At 39.1% G+C, this 20,841-nt stretch overlaps 2 protein-coding genes across 5 annotated transcripts; both read right to left on the bottom strand.

Moving 5' to 3' along the window:
- Positions 1-219: 219 nt before the first annotated feature.
- LOC127455898 (pannexin-2-like) lies at positions 220-15,917 on the bottom strand. 4 transcript variants are annotated; one of them, XM_051724073.1, is made up of 7 exons: positions 13,463-15,917; positions 11,009-11,153; positions 10,295-10,883; positions 6,628-7,742; positions 6,289-6,421; positions 5,996-6,187; positions 220-5,846 (listed from the first exon to the last, which is right to left on the bottom strand). In XM_051724073.1, the coding sequence occupies exons 3-7, from the start codon at positions 10,521-10,523 to the stop codon at positions 5,557-5,559; spliced, it is 1,959 nt and encodes a 652-aa protein (XP_051580033.1). In that variant the 5' UTR covers positions 10,524-10,883; positions 11,009-11,153; positions 13,463-15,917; the 3' UTR covers positions 220-5,556. The 4 variants fall into 4 exon arrangements, with proteins under 4 accessions (XP_051580033.1, XP_051580032.1, XP_051580034.1 ...); XM_051724072.1 differs by having other exon boundaries at positions 11,009-11,108; XM_051724074.1 differs by having other exon boundaries at positions 11,009-11,104.
- Positions 15,729-20,826, bottom strand: LOC127455923 (membrane protein MLC1-like). The gene is made up of 6 exons (XM_051724106.1): positions 20,776-20,826; positions 20,565-20,698; positions 20,385-20,441; positions 20,078-20,200; positions 16,175-16,280; positions 15,729-15,834 (listed from the first exon to the last, which is right to left on the bottom strand). Exons 2-5 carry the CDS (start codon positions 20,685-20,687, stop codon positions 16,197-16,199), a joined length of 387 nt encoding a protein of 128 aa, XP_051580066.1. The 5' UTR covers positions 20,688-20,698; positions 20,776-20,826; the 3' UTR covers positions 15,729-15,834; positions 16,175-16,196.
- Between the last annotated feature and the right edge of the window lie 15 nt (positions 20,827-20,841).

The raw sequence follows: 20,841 nt of genomic DNA, 5'->3' as shown, positions 1-20,841 counted from the left end.
ATAGATTAAACTATTGGAGTCATATTAATTTCTTTTATTCTGACTTTATGTGCTTTTTGAAGCTTCAAAGTTTTGGACCCCATTCACTTGCATTGTATGGACCTACAGAGCTGAGATACTCTTCTAAAAATCTTCGTTGGTGTTCACCAGAAGAGAGAAAGTCATACACATCTGGGATGTCATGAGGGTGAGTAAATTATGAGAGAATTTTCATTTTTTGGGTGAACTATCCCTTTAATGTAAACATTACATCCTTTTTCAAAATGCAATTTATCGATGCTAGTCATGTTATATTAAAGCAATCAAGAAAGACTACATTTCTCTGTGACTACAATTCACCACAGATACACAATACCTCCCCAAATCCTATGAACTCCTTGCTTTAAATTAAATTATGAGCTTTGTTCACCTATAACAGAGATACCTCATCTAACACACATTTGTGGGACAGTTCTTCTACAAAGTGCTTTTATATCACGTTACATGAATTGCAGTAGGTCAGACAGCTGTAAAGATAAAGGGCTGACCTGTGCAAGAGTAGGTGAGAGTTCAAATTATTCAAATCATTTGTATATTTTTTTCCAGTTTAAATAATGTAACATGAGTTTAATTAACAACTGGACATGCCGTATACAAACCATGTGATAATATAATCTTTTCTCTTTTTTAGCATAGTCTAATTGATTTCTAAAAGCAGGTTATTTGGTTGAAATGCTGCAGCTCCATGAATATGTATATACACGTTTTTTTTTTTTTTGTAAAGAAATTCCAATTTAGTTTGTGGCACAGAAATAGAAACAAAATAATAAAAGCAATAAAAACATATTATGGCACTACAAAAAATATTCAGTTACAACTTTACCCTTCAACATAATAAGTAACAAATGTGATGTGTGTCTGGAAACATGACCAATGATTTTAAGACATCTGATACAGTCTAACACCATTTGGACATGTCGGCTCAAAGACTAAGTGCGATTCAAACATTGTGCAGTTCAAACATTCACAGATTAGCACCCACCCAACATACCATCACAAAATTTTTCAGATCTACAAATTCAAGTCTAGAAAAGGAGCCATGGTTCTTTCCACTTTAATGGTATTATCATTCATGGTCTGTGTTCCTTTTATCATAAAATCATTACCTAAGTATTGCACTCTGATCATGGTATGTGCTAGAAATACTGTGAGCTGCAATAGTTATTTTCCCAATATCAATCTCATGCCATGTGGTTATACAGTATGTGCTCTGGGATTCTAATTGTTATGAGTTCTGGTGCGCTTTTTGCATCCACACAATCAGAGTGTAATAAGGGTGTTTTTGGCAGGCTATTTCTTATACGTACATCACCACAAGGTGCATCAGTGAATATGAATTTGAGTGGATTTACAAAGGCAGAATGACAATATACACGAGATGTGGTTCATGCAATGGTGTCTATCAAAAGCATTGTTTCCTCTTCAGTTTGAAACAGTCAAACAGAACTTTGCTAAACAACCCTGTCAGTTCAAAAAAGCTGGTATAAGGATCCATTTGTTTTCAGATTACCTAGAATTTAATGTCTTTAAACACTTTGACCCAGAGTGATTCGATTCCATTAAATAAGTGCACCAAAGGTGTGTGGAGAAACAAGCCATGTGTTTTGTAAATTAGTGATGATAATTTTTGAACAAGGAAAATGCCTAAAATATTTCACATTATTGTAAAAACTACTTTTTTTCTATACAGCTCAGTATATACATTCCAAATCTGCATATTATTGCAACAATAATAAAGTGAGGTTGCATATTTTAAGAATACATACAGTATATTGCGTTGGATACCTCTTGAAATTTGTGAAAAATGTGCTGTGTAAAAGTACATGAAACTGCATTGAATTTAATGTCATAAATGAACAAATCGTGCTTGTGCAAAACTTTGATGTGCCTCTGCCTTCATTTGGAATGTTATTAGAATGTTCTTATAATGTTATAAGAATGCTATTAATAAATAACATGTTACAAATGTTATTAATTGAGGACTCATTAGACCATATGGTGAGCACCAAGGTCTTGGGTGTCCCCCCTCTTTAGGTGTCATCCATCCATAAATTATTTGTATGATACAGACTGTAATTCTATCTATCAGTCACAGCCTCATTTACATCCACACAAAATTCAATATGGTTGTTTACTACCCTGACTAAGGTCTATGGAAAAACATATGCATAATGGTGTAATTGTGGCATCTACCTGCAGGAGCTAACTGCTGAAACTAACCAGCCAAACCCTTGACCCCCAAAGCACAACATAGGCTGCATTTACACTGTAACAAAAAATGAGATTTTTTAACTCAAAACTGACACGGATTGGATATTGTTGCACTCATGTAAACATAAAAAATGATCTGAGATCTGATTTTTTCGCATCTGATGTGAGGTTGTGGTTATGTTATTTTAAAATCAGATACACGATATCTGCACATCTGACCTACGTCTAAACATTCGTACCCAATTCTCCTTGTTTTTCTGACATTATTGTCTGCTGAAACATTATTTTAGTTTATGTCTTTACATACACTCACTGAGCACTTTATTAGGAAAACCTGTACACCTTCATGTGATTATCTAATCAGCTAATCTTGTTGCAGCAGTGCAATGCATAAAATCATGCAGACACGGGTCAGGAGCTACAGTTAATGTTCACATCAACCATTAGAATGGGGATAAAATGTGATCTCATTGATTTCGACCATGGCATGATTGTTGGTGCCAGACCGTCTAGGTTGAGCATTTCTGTAACTGCTGATCTCCTGGGATTTTCACACACAACAGTCTCTAGAGTTTACTCAGAATTGTGCCAAAAAAAAAAAAAAAAAAAAAAACATCCAGTGAGTGGCAATTTTGCGGCCGGAAATGCCTTGTTGATGAGAGAGGTCAAAGGACAATGGCCAGACTGACAGGAAGGCTACGGTAACTCAGATAGCCATTCTGTACAATTGTTGTGAGCAGAATAACATCTCAGAATGCACTACACGTCAAACCTTGAGGCAGTTGGGCTACAACAGTAGAAGTGCACATCTGGAACTTTATTAGGACCATTGTGTTCCTAATAAAGTGCTCAGTGAGTGTATATAACAACGTTATTCTGGATGTACAAGATGTCAATCAATAATGAAATGTCAAGCACTCATTTAACTGCAAGGAGACAAACATTAGGCTACAAAAAAAAAAAAAGAAAAAGAGCATAAATCAGTACACAAATAGATGAGAGCCCCGTAAGTTCATCAGAAAGCTTTATGATACATTTGAGGCTAATTCTTATGAGTACACATTTTAACATAATATAGAGGACATCAATGAAAATTATTTGTTTGAATTAAATGTGCAGATTTAGCAAAATGCAGTGTAATGAAAGACAAGAGCCAGCCGCAGGGAATAGTGTGGTAAAAGAACAAGCATGTTTTCGTTTATCCGAAACGTGAACAGGAATATTCTGAATAAATGTACTTTACTGAGCATTGAAACGTTTTTTTATTTATTTTTTTTTTTTTTGAGGGAATAAAGGCTTGTAATTAAATTCATTTGGAAAATTACCGTAATCTGTGTTGTGCATATAAACGTGATCAAAGTTATGTGACTTTTATTAAATCACTCTCTGTTAAAAGTAAGGTTAATGAATGCATGCCTGGGAATTCTTGCGTGAGAATTGTGGAGTGAGTTGTCTTTGAAGAATTAATTGTATTCTTGTAAGGTTTATCGATATTTCCAAGAAAAATTTGAAAGTAAAATAATAGCATGTTTGTTGCGATTCATAGTTCTAACAACGCAAAATAGTGCTGACTAACAGCCTACTGCAGCTTGGCAGGTAATTAATGTAAACACATGTCGGTTATTACTTAAGTGAATGTTAACAGACAAGACAAAAAATTGGATATGGTCAAAAGATTGGAACTGTGCATTAAAGTCAGCATGAAATAAAAATTCACCCCACCTATTTTCTAAATGCATGTTACTGATCTTTGTGATACATTTCTAGCTTTCTTTGTTGTTTCTTTGTTCTAGCTTTTTCTTTGTTTCTAGCTTTTTCTTTTGGAACCGGAAGCCAGGTAAACATCTAACATAAGACTTTTATTTCTCCACTTTTCAGTGACACACAAGGGTTTGCTTTTCAGCAATACAAAAACACACAGAACACTCTGCTGTGTGCGTCTCTCTCTCTCTCTCTCTCTCTCTCTCTCTCTCTCTCTCTCCTCCGGCGGTTTGGATTGCCCTTTTATCTCTCTCCAGCTCTCACTGCAACACAAAACAGCTGTAAGAATTAATTTCCCACAGGTGTCAATCCTTACCATTCTTCCTCTCCTGGCCTCACTCTCCACAGACGTCGCTCGGCCACGGCCCCATCATCTTACTGTGAATGATTCATCCATGCATATGTTTTATTTTATTAAAATTTTTTTGACCTTGTAATCTTTAATCAAAATGTCATAACTCGATCTTCCGGTGAAACGACAGACTTCTCTCTGGTGACGTATGCAGGACTTCTCCAATCATTTAGTCCGCTTAAACCCCGCCCCTTTCTTATAATTTCCACAACCTTGCGTAAAGGTGAACAAAACATCAATCGCATGTTGGTGAAGATGGCAAGGTGTATTTTCATCTGTTTTCCTTCAAAACTATCATTCCTTAACCCACACTTCCTTGGTTATGGGTCAGCTGGCTTGAATTTACATTTCGAATGAGGAGGAATAATGGCGAATTCATGGTTGTGTTTGAGACATTTCACGCTTGAACCTGAGGTGATCGCTAATGAATATAATGCTTCGGATGCCTCTGGAATTTATTTATATTTTTTGAAGCAGTTATCTTGGGATGCACAGCATGAGTAAGTGTTTTTATTTTATTTTATATAGTGTATTGTGATTCAAAACGTTAAAATATGGTTATCTTTTATTCTCTTGTTTTTCAACGGCTACAGCCTCTTCGTAAGCAAAGACCGTGATGTGCTTGTGCATTTATGTTGTCAGTTTGATCATAAATCTGTTGAGATCGCTGCTCAATTTCACCTGTAACTGGCTCTGACTCGAGCAGCACGGTGGTAGGGGTGTGTGTGTCCACTGCAAACTCACATTCAGATCTACCTCCGTTCCGCTATGCAACGCCCATATTTTCACAATCCAATCAACAACCAATGAATAAACTCAAATCCTGCTTACATTTTTTTTCTTGTTCGATAAGCTGTTTCACTCGGAAATACATCACAATACAGAAGTCGGACGCAACTTCCATTTCATGCCGACTTTAAGCCTTGCAGGGTAAATGCAGCCATATTGTAAACAAAAAAATGACTGAGTGTGTCTGTCACTTTAAATTGTAAATATGTTACCTGTATAACATCTCAGCCTGCCTCAATGTCCCATAATCGTCATCACTGAAAATGAATTAATCTGAGATCCACCCATAACGAGAGAGACAAAAATATGACCCTAAAAACCAGCACATTCCTTTGTGCTTTCATTCATATTCTCAGTGCTATTGCATTTGTGTGTGAGTATGTGCATGTTTATCTGATTTGACTTCAGCACTCTCCAGCAGCAATCAGTTCGCCAGGTCTGGCTAGTCTGTCCCTTCTGCTTTGCTCCTCCTCTTCCTCATACAAGGAGTGATGGATGCTCAGTAGCGGGTGCGAGGGGTTTCTGCTAAAAGGCCCAGGTTGGCTCTCAGGTTCGGCCCCCTGATTGAGAGGATTCTTGACCTTTGGGGAGTCCAGAGGGGTCAGATTTGTTGAACCACCATTCATATAGGATGTTGTGGAGAGTGTGGCTGTGGAGAAGGCGGTGGTGGACAGTGGAGGAGACTCTTTATTCTCTAAGGGGATAGAAAGGTGATATACCAAGAATTTTCAGTAATACTGATATAAAACCTTTAAATCAAGCAGAATCTTATTTAAACATAGAAAGACAACAAGAGGGTCTGGTTACCCTGGTGACAAATCCTTAAATAAAATCTAGACATACCAGTTAGAGAAGAGGAGACGTGGACAACTGTATGTGGGCCCTCAATATACACATTATTAAGAGAGTGCTCAACAGGGGGTGGCTCTGGGTTCACCGTTTCTGCTTTTGCTTTCTGGATGGTTAGCATGTAAGGATGAACATCCAGCGTGAGATTAAGGGTGTGTTTTTTCTCTACATTATATGTTTCTGCAGCTGAAAAATCAAATTAGAAACAGGATCAGAAGAGATTAAAGGATTTTAACCACAGTAAAATAAACAATATTGACTTGGACCAGGTTTAACTCCAGCATTACCTTTGTTAGTAGGAGGATATTGTGTGCTCTTACTGTCCAGAATTGGAGCAATAATGCTTTCAGTCTTCCTCCGCACTGGTTTAGGTTTTTCTGCCTTTATACTATTTTCCAATCTGGTTAAAGTGAGGGGTTCCTGTTCAATCACAGAAATATAAGTTAATTTCCACTAACTGAAGGATCATCAGAAAAGTAGGCTATACACCACTTAATTTAAATTCCTGTGATTCCACATGGGGTTATGATCAGTAAGTAGTAAAAAAACATGACTGACTAAAATTGGTTCTATAAATCTTCTTATAAATGTGCTAAAATGAATGAAAGCTTCATGTCAGATCTTACTTTAAAGGACTGTGGCAAAGGGTTAGATGTAGGGATCCATTTGATCTTCTTGCGGGGTCTTTTGATTACTGAGGGCTCTCCACCCAGCTCTCCGACTCCAAGTACAGACGGGTCCATACTGGGGTCAACAGTCTGGATACCAGAGTCTCTCACTGTCGGAGTGGCATCGTGGTTGGACTGAGCTAATGCTGCCAACAGCTGCCGTACCACATTATCATACATAAGGTCACTCTCATTAGTGATGAAATCCAGTCTGTTGAGAGACTTAATGTGGTCTCTGTTCTCATTACAGAACATGGCTAGAATATTGATGTCACAAAACTGTGACTTCTGCCAGCGCCTGCGTGTTTTAATGCCTACTTTGTGCAGCTTGTCGAATACAAAGTTGGACTTGCGCACCACAAACAAATGAAGTAAGTTCAAAAGGATAATGAGGTTCATAGTACAAAGCAAGGCGATATCCACTGCAGCCATAATGCGCTGGAGCTGCACAGCTGGCAGCTTGCAATTAACACTCAACCGGAGTTCAGGAATGCTGCTAGTGTCTGGTGGCTCACCCAGGGCACATGTGAACTCGTTCTGCCTCTGACGGGCATAGTAAGTACTCAAGTAAGTTATGGGGATTGAGCTGAGGCAGATGATGGCTAAATGCCGTGCCAGGTACAGCTTAGCCAGAAAATTATTCTGCCCTCGCCGTTCTAGATACTTTTCAAACAGGTTCTGCTCAGGGCTCTTCTCCTTCTCAGCATTCTCAATGATCTCCCGTCGTTCGCGTTCCGTAATCCCCGGCCCTTTGGACTGGATCTGCTTCTCAATCTTGGGTGCTCGGCCCTCGGCTGCCCTGTGGTAGCAGTTATCGATCTCTTGAAGGAGGAAGTTGAGCTCAGAGGTGAGGCGAGTGGAGGCCAGGAACTCCCATCCCAGGGCAGGTATGTACATTATGCCTGCGAAGGCCAGCAGAGCATAAGGCAGAAACTTGTGCTCGAACAGGGAGGGCCGGAGTTCAGGGTCAACACCGGGCACTGCATCCCGCAGCTCTGTCCAGCAGTAGCCTCTGGCATATAGGGCCTGATCTCGTGTGAAGTTGTGTGGGGTGTAGCAATATATTGATTCCTCTAAAAAGGAAAGAAACAATTAATTGACTGCAAGAAAACATAAGAATCCCTCTTTCGAAAATAATTAGGATTATGCCACACTTAGCAATCAGTTCAATACCACAACTGCTTCTGTCCAGGATAGTCTGCCAATCGGTATACCCAAGGGGACTTGTTTCCCGTGCTAAAAAGACAAGCTTAACCATGCAATTCCCATGCTGGTCTATGCTGGTTAGTGCTGGATTGGTGCTGGTCTATATGGTGTACCAGCATAGCTATGTTTTTCACCAGCAAATCCAAGCTTGTGAAGTTGGTTGACTGGCATGGTCTTTCTGGTAAAGCTAAGCAAGTTAAGAAGCCTGGTGGGAAGACCAGCACACAAAATACAAAATTAAGATGGTCACCAGCAATGCTGGTCTTTTCAGCAGAGTCTGGTAATGAGCTGTCATCAAGTTTCTGTTAAAAGGAATAGGTTAGCCTTACATTGCAACACGGGCCAATCCAGTGATGAATCAATAATAACATTTGTCTACATTTGTGTGGACATAGCTAGAGGCTAATTATTTCACAGCAACTTTAACTCTTCACTATGTGTCTCAGTGGAATTTACTTCTGAACAGAATGAAACTTTCATTACCAAAAATGCAAATTTTAGAATACAATTTGGTCATATTTTCTAGTGTCCATAGAAAAATGTTTTTCTCTCTTTTCTCTATGGATATTAGCTGTATACCTGTACTTATTATATGTGTGTATACTGTCTAATTTTAGTTATATGTTCTAGTTTCACAAAGCAATACTTTATGCTTGGTGTGTCTAGATGGACATAACTTCTTTCTTGCTTGCTCTTCTTAAGACCCATCAGTGCTTATACTAACATACTGTATGTAATAGTGTTTCAGATTGTGATTCAAACTACTGTCCCTGCATTTGATCTTATAAACAGCCTCAGCCAAAAGAATGATGGTTTGACCTTGACTTGTACTCTTTCCTGATCACCAATAAGTGTTTATGATTAAGGTTTATTTCCCTACCAGAAAATCTCCCAACGTGAGTGGTAACAGCCCTCGTATTAGATGAATAGGCAATTTTAGCTGCCAAAAACCTTTCTAAGCCAGAATGTTAGTACAGTATATCGCTAACAGTTATTCAGATCTAAACTATGCTGCATGTTTCTCTTCAGGAGGAATCTTGATGTTCAGCCTCAGCCGGTTGGTGCTGCTATGCAGTAAGACTGACTCAGCATTTAGAGTTAACCTCCCCAAAACAACCTCTCTTTATCTTTATCTCTCTCTGCTCTCTTCCTTCTTAATCTCCCCATGATCTCCCTAGCAAAGAAAGCAATGTGTTTTAACCCCTCCTCTTCAGCATTGGTCAGCAGGAGTAAAGAAAGCCCCGTAGAGCTGTTAGTGAAAGCTTAAAGGTAAGAAGGTGATGCTAACAAATTAAAATTGGCACACAGTCCCCAATGCTTACTCTAAAATATATCTGATATAGAATTTCCTGCCATGCATGACATTCATGACAATGTGTTGTAAGCCTAGTTGAATGTATGTACAGTATCATGCCACGCATTTGCAGAGTTGGGGAGTAACGAAATACAAGTAACGGGAATACGTATTTAAAATTCAAAATATTAGTAACTGTATTCCACTACAGTTACAATTTAAATCATTGGTATTTAGAATACAGTTACATTTAAAAGGTATTTTGATTACTGAAGAGATTACTTTGAATTTTATTGTCATTTGTTTCATTTAATATTTAGTCCTTTCAGATGTAAGAATGCATACATATAAATGATGCGATCCAAAGTGCATTTGAACAGCGGGGAAACATTTTCTTATGATGTGTTACATTCATACGAGCAGACAGAGAATTAAGTTTGAAGTAAGTTTGGAGCACAAGAAATAGAAATAAACCTCATGTAAATTGTCAGCTTTACGCTAAGCTAAAATGCTATTTCTAGCCATTTTACATGCACGTTACCAGGCTCGATCATATTTTTTTATCAAGAAAATTCACGTTGGATCATAATTTCTTTTTTTCTATTAAGACCTTTGATATTAGGGCAAAAATCATATTCTTGATAATAATTTTTGTATTATTTTCCTGTAAAAATATCTAAAAATCCTTAAAACAAGATCAATTTGATGTATATGTGGAATGTAATGTGGAATACATTTCAAAAGTAACCCTCCCAACCCTGCGGATTTGGCAGAGGCCTTTATGCAAAGTGACTTACAGGGCATTCAAAGTATACATTTTGCTAGTTTGTCTGTTCCCTTGAAATCAAACCCACAACCTTTGCATTGTTAGGACCATGCTCTACCAGTTGAGCTACAGAAAAACACTGCTCAAATAATAAGTGGCAAAGATGATGGAATGGTATGAAACTGCATGGCACAAAATTGGCAAAACTGAAACTGGCTAGCAAACCAGCACAGGTTGGTTACAGCTTGGTGCCCATAAGTGCACTACAAATATTATCCAAATAGGGTCATCTTTAATGAACATGTACATTTGTCCAGAAAAACTGGCATAACATGCTTTCGCTGAGGCACACCACTAACCTGCAAAGTTCCGTGTGAACACTAATGTGACCAGCAGTATAGGGATGATGACAGTTCCAATGGTTACGACCCGGTCAAAGGGCAACTCTAGTTTGAGCTGCACCATGAGACCAGCGAGTACCCCACTTTTCTCATCTTGGGTGGAACCTGGCAGGATCAACTCCTTCAGCTTTTCACCCGCAAGCAGAGCTGTGGCCATGTCCAAGTTCTGCTCGAGGATATTCTGCATTCGGCACCAGCAGCCTGCTCGCGACTAACCTCACAACACTCCTGCTGAAACACTCCTGAAGCTCCTCCTCCTAACCCGTCAGCCACTGGATTGGCTGAGGGCTGTTTCCTGCAATATTATAATGAGTTATGGTATATGTAAGAGGTGTTGACTTAAAGGATGAAAGTGGATCTTCTAAAAGTCACAAAGAGAGCATTGCGGACAGCCTGAGAAGGCTGGCCTGTTAATGGATTGTGCCCTTTCTGATCTTGTCAGAGGTGGACTGAAGAGAGGGAAATCAGAGTTGATTTGTTGTTGGTGCAGCTCATATGGACTGCTGAGATGAATCTGTCAGAGAAACCACTCCACTTCTCCAAAAACCTGTAAATGAACAAGAAAGTTCATTTAGAGCTTACAAATCCAGAAAAAATACACATTTGAGTTATATTAAAAGCTACCAAAATGCTTGTGATAACATGGCATATTAACTATGAAAGTAGTTTGACCTTATTCCGCATGTTCAGACTCCTTGAAAGTGCATGTTCCTTCAATTCAGTGACCAATGAAGTGTGCATGTCTGGAGAGTCCACTGAGAGCATGCACTAGCTTTTACAAGTCACACCAAGGACAAAATGACATCCTTATTAGAGTCTAAATCATTCAAGACAGTTCATGTTAGAGTACAGAGATAATCCACTGTACTGAAGGTATTCAGTCATTGGAAGGTTTTATTGGATGTTTTTCAGCTATAGAAGGAAGCTCATACATTTTAAAATCAATACACCTTGCTTTGAGGTCAAAAATTTAAGAAGGTACTGCTTTTTAACAAACAGATAGAAAAAACAGGCAGGAACTCCTGACAAAGCAAGCATGCTCCTCTATAACAAGTTACGTTAAGTAAACTTAATATCTGTATTAACTTACATTTCCATACAATTATTTTTGGCATGGAATAAATCAGTTTTCGGATACGCATAGTTCCACTGAATGGACTGAATTTAAGTTTCAACTGAAGTTGAAATAAAAATCAAACAATATTTATAAAAATGTAATATGTATACTGTATAGGGTACAACAGGGCTAAAGGCACACCTTAAGGAAAATTTGCTTTTTTCTGGTCACAACATTTTTTATTGAATATTGTTGGAGCAACATAATTTGTGTGAAAATAAATATTAACAGAAGGTTGTTTTGATTAAAATTCAGTTTTTTAAAAAAGATGGCGAAGGTTACCCCACACTTAGAAATGCTAAACCCAGTATTGCTTTTAGGCCACCTGTTGATGTGTTGCATCACTTCCTGTGTGTGCGCAAGTGTGTGTATTAAATGCAGGATTAATGAAGGGTTGAATAAATGTCCTTCAATCTCAACAACAAGACTGAATTCCCCTATGACCCACCACTGCTCTCTCTCTCTCTCTCTCTTGGGCGACATTTGTTTTCTTTGTTTCTCTCCTGCTGGCAGTGTTAGGATGGATGGCACGTGCACAAATATTTATTTCTGGGTTTAGGGTAATTTTGGTTATATTGTTTTAATCTTCGATGTGCTTTAAATTTCGTCAGGTTATAGATTTAATTAGCTGAAAAAAATCTACATTTCACTGATTGAAACATAGGGTACAAGGGTGCTAAAAGGGGAAAAAAGTTCCTTTTGATTTTTCTTTTTCTCTCAAAATATTAAATAGCAACACAAAATACCACAGCGCTTTCCTAAACATCTGTTTGTCAGTATACACTGCAAAATTTTTCTGATCAATGAGATCTTTGCATGTGGTGTCTAAAGTTTGATTCTGAGGCAGTCTGATTTAATTTATATTTATTTAAATGTTGCACATTATGTAGCTAATGAAAATCCCTGAAATTAACTAATTTCTTTTGAGACAAAATGCTTATTTATCATTTTCGTTTTGTTCAAGGTCATTAAATCAAAGGTTTTTTAATAACCGTCCAATAAGTGAAAGGATAATATTTGGGGTAAAAAGCCCCCCTGTTGCAGTGGTTAAAGATCCCTATAAAACACATTGATTTTAAAGTGGGGAAAATAGATTTGTTATGAAAAATTTTTAAAAAGTGAGCTCACATTAACTCAATAACAATAGTGATTCATCTGTTTAAAGAATACTTGAGATGTTATTAAATGCCACATGTGATTGAAATTAACAGGAAATTATGCACCCTTTTCTGAAGTAGTAATTTTGTGTAAGCATTATCTTAATTTGTTTCTCCAAAAAGCATCATGCTGTCTCAAAATTATTTGCATTAGTTGACAAATTTTGCACTATAACTATTGCCCCTAAATCTACATGATTTCACTATAACCCCCCTGGGGGTCTTTTACCCCAAGTGTATGGGCCTTTTACCCCACACTCCCTCGCACCTTTTTTTTAAAAACGGAATTTTAATCAAAACAGCCTTCCATTATTATTTCTTTTCACACTAATATGTTGCTCCATCAATATTCAATAAAAAGAAATACGTTTTTGATCTTGATACATTCTGTGACCAGAAAAAAGCTAATTTTTCCTTAAGGTGAGCCTTTAGTGCCATTGTATCCTACAGCTTTATTGTCTATATAGCGCTGATTAAAGGAAACTATAAAAATTAACAATTCGTTTTTACCTCTGCCAGGTACAGTGTTATCTTACATTAACTTAAAACAATTTGGCCTAGTTGGGGATATGCAATTAAGATCCTCCATGGGACACTACTAAGAAGACTGAAAAAACTCTTCATAAGTATTTCACAGCTGATGAAACTTGCAAACAAGTTGATATTGATTATGAATTTGTCATGCAAACTTGCATCAACAGTTCAGTATAGCTTTCAACATAAAACACTCATAACAGCCTCAGATAAAATCTAGCTTTATCCACTGATCTTTAATGACACGGGCAGACATATTGACATTATGAGAGTTAAATGTTCAGCACCATGAAAGGTCATGCAGTGCACATCACTTACGCTCAAACGAGGAGCTGTCCAGCCACCAGTGCTACAGTCATCGGCTGATTCCGCATCATCACTGGTTAGAATGACACACAGCAGCTTAAAGCATAGAAATGATAGCAGAAATTATCCATTATAGAGCACGAGTGAAAGAGAGAGTGAGATAACTGAGTTGCATAGACACTCGTCTTCATGATGTGTCACATACCTGTGCCAGTCTGCCAGTCGATGATAATCAGGAACGTGTACAGCTCGAAGCACATAATCAAATAATCAGTATCGAGAAAGATCAATGCACAGCGACAGATACCCAAAGACAAAAGACGCAGATGCGGGGACTAGAGCTTTACTCGGTGTTGTGCATCTCTGGCGTTTTAAGGGTTAATCTGCAGTGCGGGTGAGCCGCTTCAGCGTGTATCCGGGCACACACACCGGTTTGTTCCGCCTCTCGCCATCCTTCTCGCCCTCCCCTGACAAACCTCTCACTTCTCCGGTTTACTCGATCAGCAGACAGACCTTCAAGGAGATTCGTTTTCATCGCTTGTTAGCCATATATCGTTTTTGTCTCAGGAATTTAATATGTATGGGTATAAGCAGGGTTGGGAGGGTTACTTTTGAATGTATTCCACTACAGATTACAGAATACATGCTGTAAAATGTCATTTGTAAAGTATTCCATTAGATTACTCAAGGTCAGTAACGTATTCTAAATACTTTGGATTACTTCTTCAGCACTGGAAGATTTTTTCACTTGTTTTGACTATAAAAACTCTGCCAGTACAGTAAGACAAATACACATGTTAAAAATACATTCTCTGAAAAACCTAAATATCTTATGCAGTGTTGTTTCTAAAACAAGAGAAATCAAATTGATCTTGTTTTAAGGATTTTTAGATATTTCTATGGGAAAACAATACAAAAATGATTATCAAGAATATGTTTTTTACCCTAATATCAAAGGTCTTATAGAAAAAAAGAAATTATGATCCAACGTGAATTTTCTTGATAAAAAAATATGATCGTGCCTGGTAACGTTCATGTAAAATGTCTAGAAATAGCATTTTAGAAAGCTGGCAATTTACACAAGGTTTATTTCTATTTCTTCTGCTCCAAACTTACTTCAAACTTACTTCTCTGTCTGCTCATATGAATGTAACACGTCATAAGAAAGTGATTCACCGCTGTTCAAATGCACTTTGGATCGCATCATTTATATGTATAATTTTTTTCTTCTGAAAGGACTAAATATTAAATGAAACAAATGACAATAAAATGCAAAGTGATCTCTTCAGTAATCAAAATAGTTTTTGAATGTAACTGTATTCTAATTACCAATGATTTAAATTGTAACTGTAGTGGAATACAGTTACTTATATTTTGTATTTTAAATACGTGATCCCGATACATGTATTCTGTTACTCCCCAACCCTGGATATATGGAAATACAAACAATAAAGATCGACTAATATTTAAGGCAACATTTATATATCAAGGGGAGACAAATGTTTATTCAAGTTTTATAAAGGGTATTTTCCAAAGATCTCTATTATAATATTTTTGCTTGCACTTAAGGTTACTTCTAAAGATCTGTAAGGTCTCTCTATCTAAAATTATTATTCACACTCCACAAAAACATCCTCTGAATTTTACTGATCTTCAAAACCATTACAATGTAGAACTTACATTTTTACATTTGTACAAAATTTAAATCTAATAAAGTGAAACTGTTGTCTGCAGCTTAGCATATAGTACCATTCTGAACTGCAATATGGTACATTACAGAGTGTTAGAATTTATAAAGACATCATTCATTAAGACCCTACTCTGCCAATCTCTTATATAATACGTGCAGTTTCAATCTAGATAATGTAGAACAAGTACTGTGGATTTTAAATGCATAGGTTACAATTTACTTGCATATATACTTTGTTGTTCAGCCATTCGCTCATGATTTATATTTCACACTGTTGTGATAGACTATATTCATGATTGTGAGACACAACTTGCTCAAAACCTGCCACACTTTGTGACTTGGTTCTTTTCTTGACTAAACTGTGAATTAGTCAATAAAATCTTTGACAGATACAGTATATAGTGTCAGCTGATGGTTATGACAGAATTGCAAGTTTCAGATGATTCCAGTTACGTTCCTTAATCCGTAACATTCCATTTCCTGTCATGCTTACAAAGGTTTGTTCAATCACTATCTCCGCCATGCAGCTTTTCCTGCCAACATTCTTATTCTCCACTCACTCATCTTTCAATTTCTTTCCATATTTTTTGCCTTCTGATTCATGTATCTTTGCTTACTGGGCCATTTGGACCACCACTGCTTTCCATGCCTTGTCTTTGTCAAACTTACCGAGTGTGCCATTTGACGTCTGTTGCTGTAAATAAAGCATGAGAGGAAATGCTGACACAAGAGATTGAAAAGAAATAACTCGATGACATATTCCAATGGCCACCTTGGCATCATCCCTGGTCAATCAAAAAAACACCATAGTGACACAGTCAGATGGGCGGAACAACTCAGCCATTGCAAGGTGCTTGTTTTTTCATCACACTACAGTGGGTAATGTGCAGTACAAAGTTTTCAGTTTATTAGTCTCTCTCTGTTAACATTACGTGCATTCACAAGGACCATACAACACACACAGTGCAACACATTTCCTGTACTCATAAAATGATTGTCAGTCATGGTATATGAAGGTATGTTTGTGTGTTTACCTTACAATGTCTTGCATCCCATTCAGTTGCTCCCATGCAGAGACGGCTCTTGTGCCTGCACCAGCAGTAGCCCCATCAGAACAAGCTGCAGTATGTCATATGATTGCTGCATTCACAACACACATTCACATCCTTAATGCACTTCAAACAACCTCTAAAATGGGTGTAAGAAAGAGAATGCATCTGAGGTGTAATGTATCTCATGCCGTTCCAAACCCATATGCTGTTATTTGTACCATGGAACACAAAAAGTGCCTATGTCTTTCAAGGACAAAAAACAAAACAAAAACATAATAAAAGCACCATATAAGTCACTCATTTGCTGTATTTCAAGATCCGTTCAAGATGGTGCCGAGTATGGCTGCTGCGTTGCGAGCTCCAACCCAATATTGCAGTTGTTTGTTTGTTTTGTCTACAATTCTTATGTTTTTTATCTTGGATGTTGTCTGCCTTATTGTCTATGATAGACAAACACTTTTGGACATTGGTTCTGCAATAGCACACTGAAAACTGGACTTTAAATACCTCAATGCCGACATGCTGTTTTCAAACATGCCAGCGGAGCCCTTTGTCTGGGAAGGAGAGCCACCGTTCTCATCAGACAAAGATGTCGTGCAAATCGACCCCCGCTACCCAGTATTCTACTGGCAAATGTTCAGTCTCTGGACAACAAGCTCTGCGAGCTGAGAGCATGGATCTCTTTCCAACGAGATGATGGACTGCTGCATTAACTGCCTTACAGAAACTTGGATGTCAGCGGAGATTCAAGACTCAACCATCGAACCCGCGGTGTTCTCCGTGCACCAAGCGGACAGAGTGAAAGACCTCTCTGGTAAAAGCAGAGGAGGTGGTGTATGTTTTATGATCAACAAATCCTGGTGTGTTCAGAAGAACGTACAAGTCTTTCTGCTCTCCTGATCTGGAATTTCTCATGCTTCTGAGTCGACCATTCTGACTACTGAGGGAATTCACAGCGGTCATTATCACGGCTGTGTACATCCCCCCACAAGCCGACACAGACCGGGCACTCAAGGAATGGGAGTATAAGCAAGCAGGAAACCGCACACCCTGAGGCCACGTTCACTGTGACCGGGGACTTTAACAAAGCCAACTTCAAGTCAATAGCACCGAAATACTACCAACACATCAATTTCAACACACGAGGGGACCGGGTTTTGGACCATTGCTACTCTCCCTTCCGGGATGGCTACAAATCCCTCTCCCACCCACCATTTTGCAAATTGGACCACTCTTCCGTTCTGCTTCTGCCCACTTACAGGCAGAAAGTGAAACAGGAAGCACTCGCCCTCAGAACGATCCAGTGCTAGTCAGACCAATCAGATTCTATGCTACAAGACTGTTCACAGCCTTAACGCACTTCAAACAACCTCTAAAATGGGTGTAAAAAAGAGAATGTATCTGAGGTGTAATGTATCTCATGCCGTTCTATACGGATCTACCCGAACCAAAAACCGTGGATTAATAGCGATGTTCGTGCGGCACTTAATGCGCGGACCTCCGCTTTTAATTCAGGAAACGCGGAGGAGCATAAAAAAACTAGTTATGCCCTCCGCAAAACTATCAGAGCAGCCAAACGCCAGTACAGGGACAAGATTGAAGGACAGTTCAACACCACAGTCTCTAGAAGCATGTGGCAGGGAAGTAATATCATCACGGACTTCAGAGGGAATAAAAACTCCACTGTGAACACCGCTGCCTATCTCCCAGATGAGCTTAATACTTTTTATGCTCGTTTCAAGGGAAATAACACCACCCTCATGGAGAGAGCTCTCGCGGCCGAAGCTACAGAGATTAGTTCACTCACCGTCTCTGTAGCGGATGTAACCCGATCCTTCTGACGGGTGAATATTCTTAAAGCCGCGGGTTCAGACGGTATTCCGGGCCACGTCATCATAGCGTGTGCGGACCAACTGGCTGGTGTTTTTACGGACATTTTCAACCTTTCCCTCTCCTTTTCTGTGGTCCCCACATGCTTTAAAATGTCCACCATTGTGCCTGTACCAAAGCAATCCAAAATCACTTGCTTAAATGACTGGCGTCCTGTTGCTCTGACCCCCATCATCAGCAAATGCTTTGAGAGACTAATCAGAGATTACATCTGCTCTGTGCTGCCTGCCTCACTGGACTCACTGCAGTTTGCATACTGCAACAGCCACTCCACTGATGATGCCATTGCATCTAAACTACACACTGCTCTCTCCCACCTGGAAAAAAAGAACACATATGTGAGAATGCTGTTTGTAGACTACAGCTCAGCATTCAACACCATAGTGCCCTCCAAGCTTGATGTGAAACTCCAGGCTCTGGGCTTAAACAGCTTGCTGTGCAGCTGGATCCTGGATTTCCTGTCAGGTGGACGCCAGGTGGTTAGAATGGACAGCAACATCACTGACCCTCAACACTGGAGCCCTGCAGGGCTGTGTTCTCAGCCCACTCCTGTATTCCCTGTACACACATGACTGTGTGGCAACACACAGCTCCAATACCATCATTAAGTTTGCTGCTGATATGACGGTGGTAGGTCTGATCACTGACAACGATGAAACAGCCTACAGAGAGGAGGTACACACTCTGACATGCTGGTGTCAGGAACACAACCTTTCCCTCAACATCAGTAAGACCAAGGAGCTTGTGGTGGACTTCAGGAGAAAAGACAGAGAACACAGCCCCATCACCATCAATGGAGCACCAGTGGAGAGAGTCAGCAGCTTCAAGTTCCTCGGTGTCCACATCACAGAGGATCTCAAATGGTCCGTCCACACTGAGGTCGTTGTGAAGAAGGCTCACCAGAGGAAATTTGGAATGAACCACCACATCCTCACACAGTTCTACATCAGCACTGTAGAGAGCAACCTGATTGCAACAGCACTGCCCTCAACCGCAAAGCCCTGCAAAGGGTGGTGCGAACTGCCAGACACATCATCGGAGGTGAGCTTCCCTCCCTCCAGGACATATATACCAGACGGTGTGTGAAAAAAGCTCGGAGGAACATCAAAGACTCCAGCCAACTGAGCCATGGGCTGCTCTCACTGCTACCATCAGGCAGGCAGTATCGCAGCATCAGGACCCGCACCAGCCGACTTCATGACGGTTCCTTCCCCCAAGCAATCAGACTTTTGAACTCTTGATCTCTCACGATCAATATACATCAGCACTGCACATTATTAATCTTATTATCTCACACTGGACTGTCATAAATTATATTCTCTCTTAACAACACACTGGCAAGTGACTATCAACTGACAGCCTGAATGTCAATACAGCACAATACAACCTACTATATATTTTATATATACTTTACTATTTTTATTGTATACTGTGTATTCTATATTGTGTGTATGTGTATTCTATATTATGTGTATTGTATAATGTACATTGTATATTGTGTTGTGTGTAATTATGTGTATATTAGATGTGTAAATTTTGTTGTGTAAATCTGATGTTTATTGCAAATTGGTATATGTCTCATCACTGTCATGACTGCTATGTTGCTCAGAACTGCACCCAAGACTTTCACCCACTGTTGCACTTGTGTACTTGGTTGAGTGACAATAAAGTGATTTGATTTGATTTTAACTAAAAAAAATGTCTCAAATCAAATAAGGTGGCACACAGATGTGACAGCTTGACAAACCTGGTCACTATGAACTGTCACTGTATACAAAAGAGCTGCATGAAGATTCATCACATTCTCCTTTTCTGTTCCACAAAATTACAGAATTTTGGGGTTTGAAACAGCATGAGGGTGATTAAATTGTGACACAATTTTCCTTTTTGGGTCAACTATTCTCAATATGCCAGGGGCCAAAAGGGGGACCCCTGACATATTGGTACTGATTTGATTTGATTTGATTCAGTGCACAGAAATAACACTGAACTTACTTTCGCTAATGGTAGTTCATGCAGAAAGATCTCTATAAAATTGATCACGCTGTTAGACAAGAATCCAGAGGCTGAGAAAAGGAGTGGTGAGGTCACACTACTTATAGCAATCAGCATTTCCACCTACAGCAGAATGTGTGGAATGAGAGACAAAGAGAGAGACCAAGGGAGCAAGAAAAAGTCCTTAGAGAAAACTACTCTTTAGAAAATTCAGACGGACAGGCTAAATTAATGAGAATGGTGATTGTCCTGCAGGGACGTTTGTCTGGGCTGCTTTAATGCTGAAGAGACCCTGATGGTGACTCACCAGACCCTTGCTGGGGTATTCTGCCACCACATGGCTGGCAATGGCACTGGGAAAACACTGCAGGGGTATCACACACATAAACAATTTAGCAGCGAACCGATATTGCATTGAATGGTTCTAATGTTAGAGGATTATCAACTGGATTAAAATGTAATAATATTTTTTTAAATCAATACTCACAGCTACCTGAATCCAGAAGAAAGTGACAGAGAGGTATGGTTCTGGGAGCAGAGCGCCCAAATTGAGAGAAATAATTCCTCCAAATACAGCAGAGATGCCCACTATAACCTCAATTACCTGCATCAGTGAAACAGCTGCATGTCTACAGTGTACATCGTCCACCAGCATACACACATATTTACACATATATTCTAATTTGCAGGCAACTCACAGCATAAGCCTTGAGAGGACGAGTGGAGAACGAAGCCGGGGTCACAACCACAGGGCCATCATACAC

The sequence above is a fragment of the Myxocyprinus asiaticus genome, chromosome 18 (assembly GCF_019703515.2).
Source record: "Myxocyprinus asiaticus isolate MX2 ecotype Aquarium Trade chromosome 18, UBuf_Myxa_2, whole genome shotgun sequence".
NCBI lineage: Eukaryota > Metazoa > Chordata > Actinopteri > Cypriniformes > Catostomidae > Myxocyprinus > Myxocyprinus asiaticus.
This window is presented reverse-complemented; position numbering and strand designations above follow the sequence as displayed.

What these genes read in the sequence shown, in the direction of transcription:
- LOC127455898 (XM_051724073.1), bottom strand. Translation starts at nt 10,523, where the DNA reads ATGCAGAATATCCTCGAGCAGAACTTGGACATGGCCACAGCTCTGCTT. An exon ending in CTTTGCCACAGTCCTTTAAA is followed by an intron (nt 6,422 to 6,627) that starts GTAAGATCTGAC and finishes GTGATTGAACAG; the next exon opens with GAACCCCTCACTTTAACCAG. An exon ending in CGTCTCCTCTTCTCTAACTG is followed by an intron (nt 5,847 to 5,995) that starts GTATGTCTAGAT and finishes CTATCCCCTTAG; the next exon opens with AGAATAAAGAGTCTCCTCCA.
- LOC127455923 (XM_051724106.1), bottom strand. Translation starts at nt 20,687, where the DNA reads ATGCAGGTAATTGAGGTTATAGTGGGCATCTCTGCTGTATTTGGAGGA. An exon ending in TCTTCTGGATTCAGGTAGCT is followed by an intron (nt 20,442 to 20,564) that starts GTGAGTATTGAT and finishes ATACCCCTGCAG; the next exon opens with TGTTTTCCCAGTGCCATTGC. An exon ending in ATGAACTACCATTAGCGAAA is followed by an intron (nt 16,281 to 20,077) that starts GTAAGTTCAGTG and finishes TTGTGAATGCAG; the next exon opens with CAATCATATGACATACTGCA.